The 12,311-nt window shown below is 46.3% G+C and overlaps 1 protein-coding gene across 1 annotated transcript in view; it reads right to left on the bottom strand.

Moving 5' to 3' along the window:
- Nucleotides 1-1,795: 1,795 nt before the first annotated feature.
- The window catches only part of MAML2 (mastermind like transcriptional coactivator 2), a 215,097-nt gene continuing 204,581 nt past the window's right edge, over nt 1,796-12,311 (bottom strand). Inside the window, exons 4-5 of the mRNA XM_037377502.1 lie at nt 12,018-12,129; nt 1,796-6,558 (exon numbers count right to left, since the gene is read on the bottom strand). Of these exons, the coding sequence (XP_037233399.1) occupies nt 5,579-6,558; nt 12,018-12,129 (1,092 nt within the window). The 3' untranslated portion in view covers nt 1,796-5,578. The remainder of the gene's footprint in view (nt 6,559-12,017; nt 12,130-12,311) is intronic.

Consider the following 12,311-nt stretch of genomic DNA (forward strand, 5'->3'; position numbering starts at 1 on the left):
TTCCCGCCGAATGGTTTGGATGCAGTGGGAAAGGTCAGCCCTCGCCCGGGTCTGCTGCAGTTCCCACCGTGCTGCATCTGGCTGGGCAGGGAAAATATTCGTGTGGCTCACCCCCTCCACGTGGTCTCACTGGCTACATCTCCCAGGGCACAGGAGACATGTCTGGGGACATATTCTGGCACGGAGGCCACGTGGTGCAGGGTGACTTGTGTCCATATTTTTATACCCTCTTACCCCTCTTAGCCTGCATCCAAAGTGGGAATGGCTCTTGGTGGTGGCACCTGTTTGGGGCAGCAGTCATTGCACCCAAGAGCTACCAGAGACCTTCACAGCCTGGTGGCACAGCCAGCCAAGCTCCAGGGCCTGGGAAGGGTCCCTGGCTGCTTTTCAGCTCACTGACAGAGACACAGCTTCTTAGCGGGGCAGCAGCCCTGGCGGAGGCGTCACCATCCCACCTGCCCTGTCTTCTGCTTTTACAGCCAGGACAAAGGGACACCTTTAGGCCATGAGTTTCTTGACTTATTTCAGATGTACTCTCTGCTGAGTGGGACTGTGCCCTATTTTCCACCCTCAAGTGTGAGGGGAGCGCTGCCTGCCACCTGTGATGGAGATGCTGAAGTGAGGAGAAAGCCACATACCTTCGAGGCACCTCCTCAATTCAGCATCTCCAGTTGGGATGGGGAGCATGGGCACAGCTGGGGTGGTGGGGCACAGGGCACGTGCCAGCATCCCTCCCCTGTGCAGCCCCTGGATGCCAGGGAGGGACACAGGAGCCATTTGTGGGTGGGAGTCAGATATAACGGAGGGATTGAGCAGCACTAGCAAAAAAATGGGAGGGCAGCAGGCAGCAGAGCTGGGGTCGTGGGGGGCAGCCAAGGAAGGTGTCTCCCTCCTTACCCCGTGGGGGACAGTGAGCAGAGGGGGATTGAAGGGGTGGATGAGCTTCATGGTGGTCCCTGAGCATCACCAACAGCAGTGAAGCAGTTAAGGTGCAGGGAGCCCTTTTGCGTTTGCTGCATCTGAGAATAGCGCAGCGTAGCCTTCAAGCACGGGCAGTGCTGTGCTATTTGTCCCTTCCAAGTGTCCCCTCTGCCACACCTTGCCACTAAGTTCATGGGGTGGGATGAGCCACCCACTTGGAGATGGAGCCTGGCTAAGGAGGAAAGCCTCTCGAGGAACAGGGCATCTCTTCCTTAGGGCTGGCCTGCTAAAACCAGCCTGGCGGGGATGAATACTTGTATGAAACAATCTGCAACCCAGTGTGATCTGGTACATGCTGGAATTTCTTTAGGCTAAAATGAGGCATAATGTGAGACAGGCAGGGAGGGAAGGAGAAGCCTGTGGTCTGATTTCAGGCATCTCATTCGGAGTGTCTGCTACTGGCAAGAGAGGGGCAGGTATCTCCAGGGCATGGTCCAGGGCAGGGCATGGGCTTGGGAACCTGGTCAGCCCTCTCAAGGTACCTAGTTCTTGGGGCACCCGGCTCTCTGCTTTAACTTTAGCAGGGTCCTAGAGCAAATTACTGTGCTGCAAGACTACAGCAATCCATTAACCAGGAGCTAAAATACCATGTGTTACTTGTTAACCCTCGCTAGTAGCGAAACCGTGTCTCCAGTCAGTAGGAGAACATCGCAGCTCTCTTGCAGAGGCAGACTGAGCTCCCAGAAGTTGCCAGATGCATTTTTTCTCACCTCTCCTAAAATATCACTGTAATTTGAATTTACTCAGACGAACGAGCAGTTGACTAAACACACATTCACTATAAAATTCATATTAAGAAAAGAGACACTTGGGATAATTTTGATTGGTTTACTTGGCAGAGTTTTGATAGCTACTGAAAAACATACTATTCATGTTTAGGTGAAAAATAAATGGAGTCAAATAAGTGTCACTGCATAGTACTAAGAGGTATATACAGCCACATGTAAAAATGCATAAACACAAACATTTCTGTACAGCAAGTTTTCCTTTCAGTCTGTATAGAGAAACACTGGTTTATAATATGGGGAAAATATAAAGCAGACATACATGCAACAAGGACATGACAGTTACATAGGTCCCACCTGCCTCCCAAAAGTTGCAATAATAATAACAATAATAATAATAATAATAATTATAATTATAATAAAAGCCTTTTTCAGGGAAATAATTTGAAACCTGGAATGTTTTCATGTTGAGGTTTCCAGAGAGCTTCAGATGTGAAACATATCTGAAGGTGATTTAAAGGCTTGAATCAAAGCCCTGTGAAGGCAATGGAAAGACTCCATTGGTTTCAGTGAGCTTGGGGTCATACCCAGCTATTTAACCACGACCCCATTCTGCCCTCCCCCAAAATCCAAAGTTGAAGTCTGCAGATAAAAATAAACAATCATATCATACAAAAATTTGTGTATAGAATGCAAAAGGTAACCGTTGACTTTTTGTATAAAATACAACTTTTTGATAGTATATTTATTTCACATATGTATAAATATAACCCAAATAATATGATTTTTATTATTCCTACCAAAATATTATTACTTTTTGTTTTGTTTTGTTTTTTTACAAAAGTTTACAAAACAAATAATTCTTTATATTTACAACCCAATACTGCGAAGAGTGCCCGGTCAATGATGAAAAATAGACTATAAGGGTAGTGCACTTAGCCATTGCGAAGAAAGAAAGAAAAGACACTAGCTCTGTTCAAATACACGTGTTCCAAAGAAATTATATTGGATTCAAGTTTTGGTTGCAAGAGTCTTTCACAAGCTCACATTTCAAATGCATCAGGCATATATTTACAGGACTGCAAATGGCCTCTACCTTTGTTGATTTTACTTAAGACAGGGTGAAATTTTGATCCCAGGGATGGCCCTCACAGCCCAGTGCCTTCTCCACGCCAGGCTGAGGCCAACGGGACAAAGCTCAGCATTGAATCCACCGCCGCATGATATCCTGAAGTCTTGGGACCAGCTCCTCAGCTAAGCAATATTTTTTGCATCATTTGTGGATCTGGAAAACAACCTGGTTTTAATAAAGGAACCAGTGGTGGCTTTTTCAATGGCATGTGAGGGTAGTTGAAGTTATCAGACTTCAGTGCCCATTGCTTGTGATGATACTAACTCAGCCTTGGCCTTAGTGGCATCACAGTCATCTGTTTCCACCAGAGCGTCGGCAGTCATGGCTGACCTGCTCACGGATGGCGCGTGTTCCTGTGTGTGTGACAGATGAGCTGATCTTCCCTTCACTTTAAACTCACGTAGCTACTACTTCAGTCTACTTTTGCACAATTTATACGGGACTCCTTTGTCAGACTGCATCTGTATCTGTGCAGACTTAGGTGGGGAGCCAGTGATCTGGGCTGAAAAACTCTGGAAAGATGGAAAAAATTGTACTGGCAATTCAAAGGGAGCACATGCACCCCAGCCAAAACTGGGGAGAAGAGGGAGCTTTCTGGGCAGCTGAGCCACCACGTTACACAGTGCAGGGATGTGTCATGATCACTAGCTGGGGCAGCAGAAAGGACTCTTCAGCAGGCTTTCTCATCCCTCTGATGAAAAATGTATCTGGGAACGAACAGCATCACAGACCAGCCTGTCTCAACTGGCATATCTAGCTAAATGCCCACGTTACACCTTTCCTGGAGGTGCTGATGCTCGTTTGTGTGATGGTGCTTCTCGAAACATCATGAAAAATTGTGCCCACATGACATGACAGGGTGAAATGACTGGAAAAGCCTTATTAAAACCTCTCTTGAGAAATAGGTCAGGTAAGTGCAGAGGCTATTGTCAAGTAGCCTATTCATCCCACTGCCACTAGCAAGGGTGAATAAAGCACTTGCACGGGGCAGAGCAATGCCTTTTGGCGCTGAGGCATGTGAATGTAGGCATTGTATTCCTTTGCCACATCTAGTTTTAGCTAATTCAGAGGAGGCTGAGAAACACGTCAGACCACATCATTTTAAAGAACAGCATTTTCATTTGAATTGCAAGATCTGTTCCCATGTATGAACCCTCCTGTCTAACTCACTGTGGAGCTGCTTGATAGTGACATAGCACCTCCTTCTGATGTGCTTACTGACCAAGTCTATAGGAGAAAATTTAACAGTGGAGACTACTCCCTGGCACCCAGGTTAAGCGGTGTGGAACAACCTGTATCCTTACTGCTCTGCTCTGTTATCCTCCAAAGCAAGGTGGCTGCAGACTGTCTATAGGAATGGTCCTTGCCCCAGGTTAACTGCCTAGTGATACACAGAAGTTGCTCTGGGCAGTGGTTGCTGGGCCATCCCTAAACCCAGAACAGATGGTTGAGTCTAGCACCCAGAAATAGTCCCCAAACCTGTTTCATTTACAAGCACAGATGTGGCTGAGTGGAGCCTCCTGCTGTGAGTAACCTGGGTGGTTATGACTTAAGTGCATGCTAGCTTCAGGGGCAGCGTCTCTCATACTCTGCCTGATGGAGGCTGTGGGGACCTTGGCCATCACTAGACCTCTTTCAACTCTCCCCATGTGGCCAAGGGAAAGCAGAATGGAGCCAAAATGCTGTGCAATCAAAATGGTAGCCTCTTCCCCAGACAGAGATGCTGGCATTTCTGCTGGGGTAAACCCAGATAGAAGAGGACCCGACTGAACTACCTGACACTCGCCATGGGTTAAGATGAAAATGAAGACAGTGGTTTAGCTGATCCACTTCATGCATTTGCCCTCCTCTAATCTGGACTGGGAAAGTAGTCAGTGAGGGTCAGATCGTGAGCACCCTTCTCACTGAAGTTGTCCATTAAGTCACTGGAGTCCCTGGGACAGGGCAAGGTGGCAAAGTGAGGATCCTGAGCTTTGGTGTAGTTCTTCTCATGTTTCCCTCAATGCCCAAAATCGATTGTGCTGCTGGCAGGACAGTAGCGTCCTCTGATACTCGCTGCAAGCACTGATGAAAGGGAGAAAGAGAATGCTAGAGTGCACTGAATAATGCACTGGATGATGTGTTTCCTTCTTCCCTTGGACAAGACCACTTACTCTTTTGTGTGCTACAAAACACAGAGGATTTAAAGCAAAAATCATTGGGAAGGCAAATGTGAGTTTGCACTGTACAGAAGTAAACAGTTTTTGTAATGCAATGAGATTTACACAGGGCCTGATGCTGTCAGCGCTGAGCAGTCCCAAGGAAGTTAAGGGCTGCGAACACAATGACTGAAGAGCTCTGGACCACTCGGGCTCTTAGTTGCACTCAGAGAAATGATGTTCCACGACCCATACCACTGTCTGGTGCTTGCATATATGAGAAGCTAAACACAATTTTCGATGCAGCCCCCATGAGAAGAACTGACAGGTTTGCAATGCTGGGCACCGGTGTGGGGAACAGACCCTTCATGCATTCTCACTCCTTTGTGGCAGGCATGAATATCACCTGCATTATTGTTTCATCAGGGGAGACTTCAGTTTTTTTCCTAGAGCAACTCTTCAAACAGGGCAGTCGCCCTGCGTGGTATTTTAAAGGACAGCCCAGTTATGGAGTATAAATTAATAAAGCAGGTTGTTGGCATCTAAAGAGAAAACTAATGTCCTTACTGCCTCTTCATCTGCTTCACCCTTGGTACTGTCACTTACGAGTGGTTCCCCAAAATCTCATCAAGGTTGATGTCTTTCATCCAGTCATCATTACCAGGTTCTGTTTTCAGTAAAGAATCTATAAAGTCTGAGTCACTGTTGAGCGCGGGTCCTATACTGTCACCTTGCTGGTTCAGAAAGTCAAATGCTAGGTCATTACCATGGTCATTCCCTTGGTAAGCCCGAGAGTTTTGGTTGGTAGATGTAAAACTGGTTGATGGCAGAGATGACGGAGGTGTCATACTTGCTCCTGGCTGATTCAAGGTAGGCACAGTCTGTCCTCTCAGCTGGTTAGGTCTTATGCTGAGACCTCGTAGTGAGCCAGCAGATTGTCCATTTAGAGTCTGGTGCATTTGGTTTAGAGGAGGCCTCATCTGGACTCCAGATGTTAACTGATTGGGAGGTGCCAATGCACGCTGAGGAAAATGCTGGTTGCCTACATTGCGTTGCAAAGACTGGTTAGGATACGGAGTGCCGGTGGGGAAACGGACCCCTGTGGGTTTCAGTACATCCTGCTGCTTCACTGCAGCTTCCTGTGGGGCCCAGTTCTGGGCAGTGGAAGTAGCCGTGATCATCACGTTGGTCGGCCTTTGCGTGGGGATACCTGTGGCTCCATGGTTCAAGCTTGGCCTTACTGGCTGCGAGTTGACCACCGACCCTGTTCCAAAAGCTGCTATGTTGTTTCCCTGCGTCATGGTTTGCTGTCGAGACATCATGGGGTTATTCTGACTGGGCAGGACTTGATTTTGGTTTCTGTGTGGCTGCATTTGGTTCATTGCTGAAGTCACGTTGTATGCGCTTGGTTGGTTGCAAGGAAGGTTCCCGTAGCAGCTCATACTCCGAGCAGCAGGAACAGAAGGCATTCGGGTCCCGGCAGGGGTAGACATGAGGCTGGAGCTCTGGGGCATGATGCTATGAGTTGAAATTGGGTTAGATAGGGACATGTTGGAGCTCATACTCACAGCAGGTGAACCACCTGGAAAGGAGAAAGCAAAAGTGTTAAAACAATCATAAGTGCATCAATGCATGGTGCCATTCAAACACCAACGGGTTAAAAATCCAGTTTTCTAGCAGCAGAATTTCTTGAAGAAGATACTTTGCTCATAAGAGATGAACTTACTTAAGGCCTTGAAAATGCCTACGGTCCGAAGCTTGGTTTGGCCTATATGAAGCTATTGGTGGTATTTCCATCCCTTCAGAGGATATCAGATAAGCCAAAACCAGTGCTTATTGTAAGAGAAATACTGGAACCAGGAAAGACAGACAGAACCACTGGGCAGGAGAGAAAATGTTTCTGCCTTTGTTTACAAAAGCACTAGACACCTCAGACAGGACAAAGCGTCAGTGAGCAGAGGCAGAGGAGATGAAGAACTTTTCCTTACAAGGCACGGCTCATCCTGGCTCCCTCTAGATACAACGGGGAGTGGTTGGCACCGTCACCAGGCCCCTTTTCCACCTTTCTTAAGACACCTACAGCAGTGGTATCTATCACTTCTGGAAATGCCTGCCCCACATGATAGCAGGAGCCAAGATGTCTCACACATCTGCAGGAGTAGGAGCCTCTCTGCCAGCCAGGAGCTGGGAGAGCAGCTCAGCCCAGTCTGTGACCTACTTGTCTTCCCACACGGTGGCTGAGCAGGCACAAGAACACACCTTAGCGCTGTGCCTGGCGAGTGCCACCCATGTGCCCCTTCTAAGCTCTATTCCCAGCTGGGCTATAGCCATTTGCCCCTGCAGAAGCTGAGTTGCCGGTGAGGGAGCCACACATGATACCTGATGTGCAGGCATTTGCTGCACACGAGCATCACCTTTTGTGCATCAAAAATCTAGAAGTTATGATTTGGCATGGATCTACCATTCATGGCTAATTCTGCCCAGTGGAGGATTTTCCTGTACCTGACATCCGCCAATGAATCACAAGAAGAGAGGTTTATCTTCTCTTCAGCCTCCAAACTTCTGTGGCTGATTTGCGGCTACGTAGTCCCTATTTTGAGGCCACAGTAAGTCATTGATGCAATGTAGGCTGATTGCTGGTGCAGTGCATGGCTCTGAATTAATCCCTGAGAGATCAGTTGAAAAAAACAAATGTTTTCTAAGCACAGCCAGTGTAAATGGCACCGTAGAGAATCCCCACCTCTGCACACAATCGGCTGCTCCACAGCTTAATTCACTACTGTTGCTTCCAGTACAGGCCCTACAAGAACTGCAGCTGGGACAAACCAGGTTCAAGGCAAAGGAAATTTGTTTCTTCACACGACATGTGGGTCAGCCAAGGAAATCTTTGCCACATGGCAGAGTACAACATAAATTATCGTACCACCTTGGATGGCTGCCAAAGTGTGAGAAAAGCTGTTGAATGGGCTTGCTACCAAGGTACCACCACATTTCAGGAATTCCCTGAGCCTCTCCCAGAGGAGGAACGGAGGAACATATAGCCCTGGAGCTTTGCTATTTCATAGGTAGCAACTAGAGCGATTGTTGGACATGGGACGCTGCTTTTGTTTGATCCTTCGTACACACAACAAAACCAGACTGAACTTGACTAACTTTGACTTTGTCATCAAATCTTATTATATATTAGTTTGTGTGATTAATTTTGTTAGTTGGTCCATCATCAGTTCCTTCTTACTGCACAGGTGCTTCAGGACTGTGATCACGCTTGCAGCATTCTCCAAATGAATCAGTCTCAGTGTGTGGCATGTTTTCCAGTCCTTTGGTCCTTCTGAGCTCTTTTCAGAACTTGACAGTTTTCAGCATTTGATTTCAAGGCTGTACATCGCAGCTGGTCACAGTAATAGCTCTAGTACATCTCCAACATGGATGTAAAGTAAGCTCTTTTTTTCCCTGTTCAGCATCATCTCAGATTGTGTTTGCCCTTTTGAATACAATCACACAGCCTGTTTACAGTGATACCCAGAGACCTATCAACCGTTTCCTTATGTGCTATGTTAATTTTGTATCGCTCTAGTTTCTTAACCCAAATATCCAGCATGAAGTCAGATGCTTTAAAGGACATTACCTGAACAACTATTACCTCTATCAATCAATCAGAGTTGTGGTTTCATTGAAAAAAATACCACGCGAGTTTGAAAAGATTCTTTTACATCAGCCCACGTTGCCTGATATTAATTATATTCCTTTCCAAAATTCTTTATTATTTGGGGTGTATCAGCTCTGCAGTATTTTTGCTGAGTTCAGCATTAGGTCACAAGGGCTGCAATTACCTACTTACTCTTTTAGGTTTTGTCATGGCATTAGCAGTCTTCCTTGGAGTTTCAAGACTAAATAAAAAGTGACATTAAGAATTTGGAGAACCTCTCAGCCAGCTCTTTTAAAACTCTTGAAGACAAATCATGTGCATACATATTTTAAAAGTCTATGTTTAGGAACAGCTGCTTAATATACTGTTCCTGCTGAAATTGCAACATAATGATGTTCTGTTCCCTCAGATTGGAACCAAAGAAAAAACTGTCATATATTTCTGCCTTTTCTGCATTATTTTTATACACATGCTATTTCCATTTAGTAATGGATGCAAAGGATTCCTTTTTTCCTTAAGTACTTAAAAATAATCTCTTCCCAAATCATTATTAACACTGAGCATGACTCCACAACCACAGCTCCTTGTTCCAAATCAATATAAACATAGATAACTAAATTAAAAGGCTCACCTTATCTCGGAAGGCAGGTTTTTCCACAAAGTGGCTCTAAGCAGGAGACCCTTGACTACAGAGGATCTAATTGTCCTAACAATTACATTGTCCTAACCTAAATTCAGTCCCTGAGCTAGGCAGTCCCTGGGACAGGAGATGCGATGAGAAGTCCACCTGTTTTTACTGCCACAGGGACAATCAGATTCTCACAATCAGAGCTCAGCGGGCAGCCTCACGATTAGCCCCATCTTTGGCTTTGCTAGCGGGTTCTATGTTGCTCACTGCTTTTTGGAAATGCTGTAACATCTTTTTGAAGCAGGGATAGAGATGGGGGCCCTGATTCTTTGCTCCCTTATAGCAGTACAAAAGAGGAGGAATGGCACAGAAATTGATGGCATTTCAAAAGACCTGGAACAGCCATCTGGGGAGAGCTGGTTCTCTCCCTTTAGCTGAACTATAAGTTTGTGAAGCCACTTCACTTGCCACTGGGATAAAGCCCCTCCTGGGGTGATCCTGCCAGCACTGCTTCTGCAAATGCCGTGCTCTTTAAAGAGCACAAGTGGTTGGGACATGGGTTATACTTGTTGTGCAAAAGATGAAGCTTCCTCTTTCTTTGTATTGCTATTTTTATCCATTTATTTTTAAAGCAAATATTTTCCATTCTGATTTCTTCCAGATGGGAAGAAATGTCTTCCCTGGCAGTGCTGTGTACAGCAGCTGGGCACCCCAGGCTACGACAATTTGGAGAAACGCCTACACTGCCCAGTTCACCTGCTCTTGTCTTCGTGTTTCTTGCCATGACATGGCGCCACGGGGAAAAGCGTAGAGGAATAAAATGCTTAACCAAGTATCTCCAAGCCCCTATGTTATTTTCTTTAACTTTTTGTCTCTTCTTGCCTAACCTGAGCAAAGCTATTCCCAGAAAAAGGGAACAGATTCCCTGCTGTTACTCCCTTATACAAGAGTTTCCTAATCACTCCATCTGGTAGCCTTTCTGCGTGCTCCCAGCACAGCCCTTTCTCCCAGGTTTGCCTGAAAAGCTGCTGTACTCCCTGGGCTCACTCAGTGGGGACTTGAGATTTGAATGGACAAGTGCTGCCAATCCCACATGTTTCAAACTAGGCGATGGGCCTCCAAATATCATGAGACTGGCAAAGAGTCCATCAGATTAAGAACAAGAAGAGCCACATAACAATGGAGATCTACTTATTTTGGAGCCTTTCACAGATGTGGCTGCAGTCATTTCCATTTTCCCTCTCGGGCTAGAAATGGATTGTTTTTAAGTAAAAGCCAAGAATCTCAGTTAATCATTTGATTCCAGGAATGAGCCTCTAAACACCACACCAAATCACAGGATTCCCCAGCAAACTGCCAGGGTTGCCAAAGCATTTGTTTTATGAGCGCAGGAGGTACCAAGCCAGCAAGCAGGGCTTTCTGCCCTGTGGCATTGCCCTCACCCTGGGTTATTATGCTGGCATCAGCAATGCTTGTGCAAGTGGACTGAAAATTATAAACAGTCAGTCCCGTTAGAAAGCAGCAGCTTCCGGACTGCAGCGAACTTATTGCTGCTAGAACTTGTAAACAAAGCAAAGGAGTGCCGGAACATTGCCTGAGCAGGCCAGCCCGGCTCTTCCACATGTAGCTGCGCTCTTGATGCCAGGGCCAGCAGGCTGGGCAAAGGGGTAGCATGTGAGCAAGCTGTACTTGGGAACTCATTAAAATCATAACAGAAGCTGAAAAAGTTTTGCAACCAAGGACAGGCAGGTAGGAAGGAAGGACTCAGATCCCTGCCTGAATCTGCAAAGACAACAGCTATGGAAAACCAAACCAAACCATCTTTTTTTCCTCATTGTGTTGTGTACAAAGATATACTAGAAAACAAAGGATTCTTTTTATACTTAAATGCACAGGCGCTTTACAGTATAAAGAACATTCTTTGATCTCATCTGCTGCATTTACCCCCACCTTCTCTCTCTCCTCAGCATCTTTTCCTTACTCTGACTTTGCTCTCAGGGCAGCCTTCAGCTAACCAGCAAGGTGAACAGTGTGAAAAGCCAAACAGGCAGTCCCATGCTCCCAAAAATACTCTCCAAGGAGGTGAGGGCACAAGACGTGAAACAAAGGACCAGTCCAGAAGCGTTGGGCATTTTCTGCCCTGGGCAGTTCTGGCAGAAAGCAGGGGCTTTTACCCTACTGTTTGACTGATCTGTTGAAATGCTGCTTATGAAGCAGCGCTGAGGCCATGGCTGTGGCATATTAAACAGATCAAAAGTTCAGATGGTAGCTCTGGTTGCCCATGATGGTGTCATGTGAGGTACTTAAAAATCAGTATGAGGGTCCTCACGCTGTCATTCCAAGGGAGGGATGGTTCTCATCTCAGTCTCTGAAGCAAGATGTACCACGTACATGAGAGAAGCATCTGGATGCAGTGAGGTTGCATAGTCAAGAGGATACCTCTATATCAAGGATTTGGGTGCACATCTGCCCCAGGAAGTACTAACGGGAGGGGTACCAGTCGCTCCTTCCCCATGCCTGAGGGATGCAGCATCAGTCTGGATGAACCTCCAGCTGGTTCTCCAGATCATACATCAGCACTTCTCAGTGGTGCGTGACAGTAAGGTAAATAGCACAGGACAGCAGCACCCACCACCCACTGCCTCTGTGGTGATGTAAGTGGATACCCAGAAAATTAGGCCCTGGTCATCAGTGCATGGATGTCTTTTCTGGATGGTCTTCCAGCTGGAAGGAAGGAAACAGTTTCATTTAGCCCATGGGTACTTACCAGAATATTGGTTTGCCTGTTGCATGTTGACCATGTTCCTTCTTTGGTCTTTGTAATCTGGTGGTGGTCGTGTCAAGTGTCTGTTCAGCTGATCCTGTGGAGTTATTTTCTCCTAGAGGATTGGAATAGAAATATATTCATTTGCTTTTCTTCATGCTTTCCTGGCTCTGTGTATTGTCCACCTCTTTCTTTCTCTGTATGTACAAAACTGAAGTGTTCCTTCCTTTCACCCTGCCTGGTTCATAGAAGAGCATCTGTAAACCTGTGCCATCACCCATTGTATGGAAACCTTTA

This window comes from Falco rusticolus, chromosome 2 (genome assembly GCF_015220075.1).
Source record: "Falco rusticolus isolate bFalRus1 chromosome 2, bFalRus1.pri, whole genome shotgun sequence".
NCBI lineage: Eukaryota > Metazoa > Chordata > Aves > Falconiformes > Falconidae > Falco > Falco rusticolus.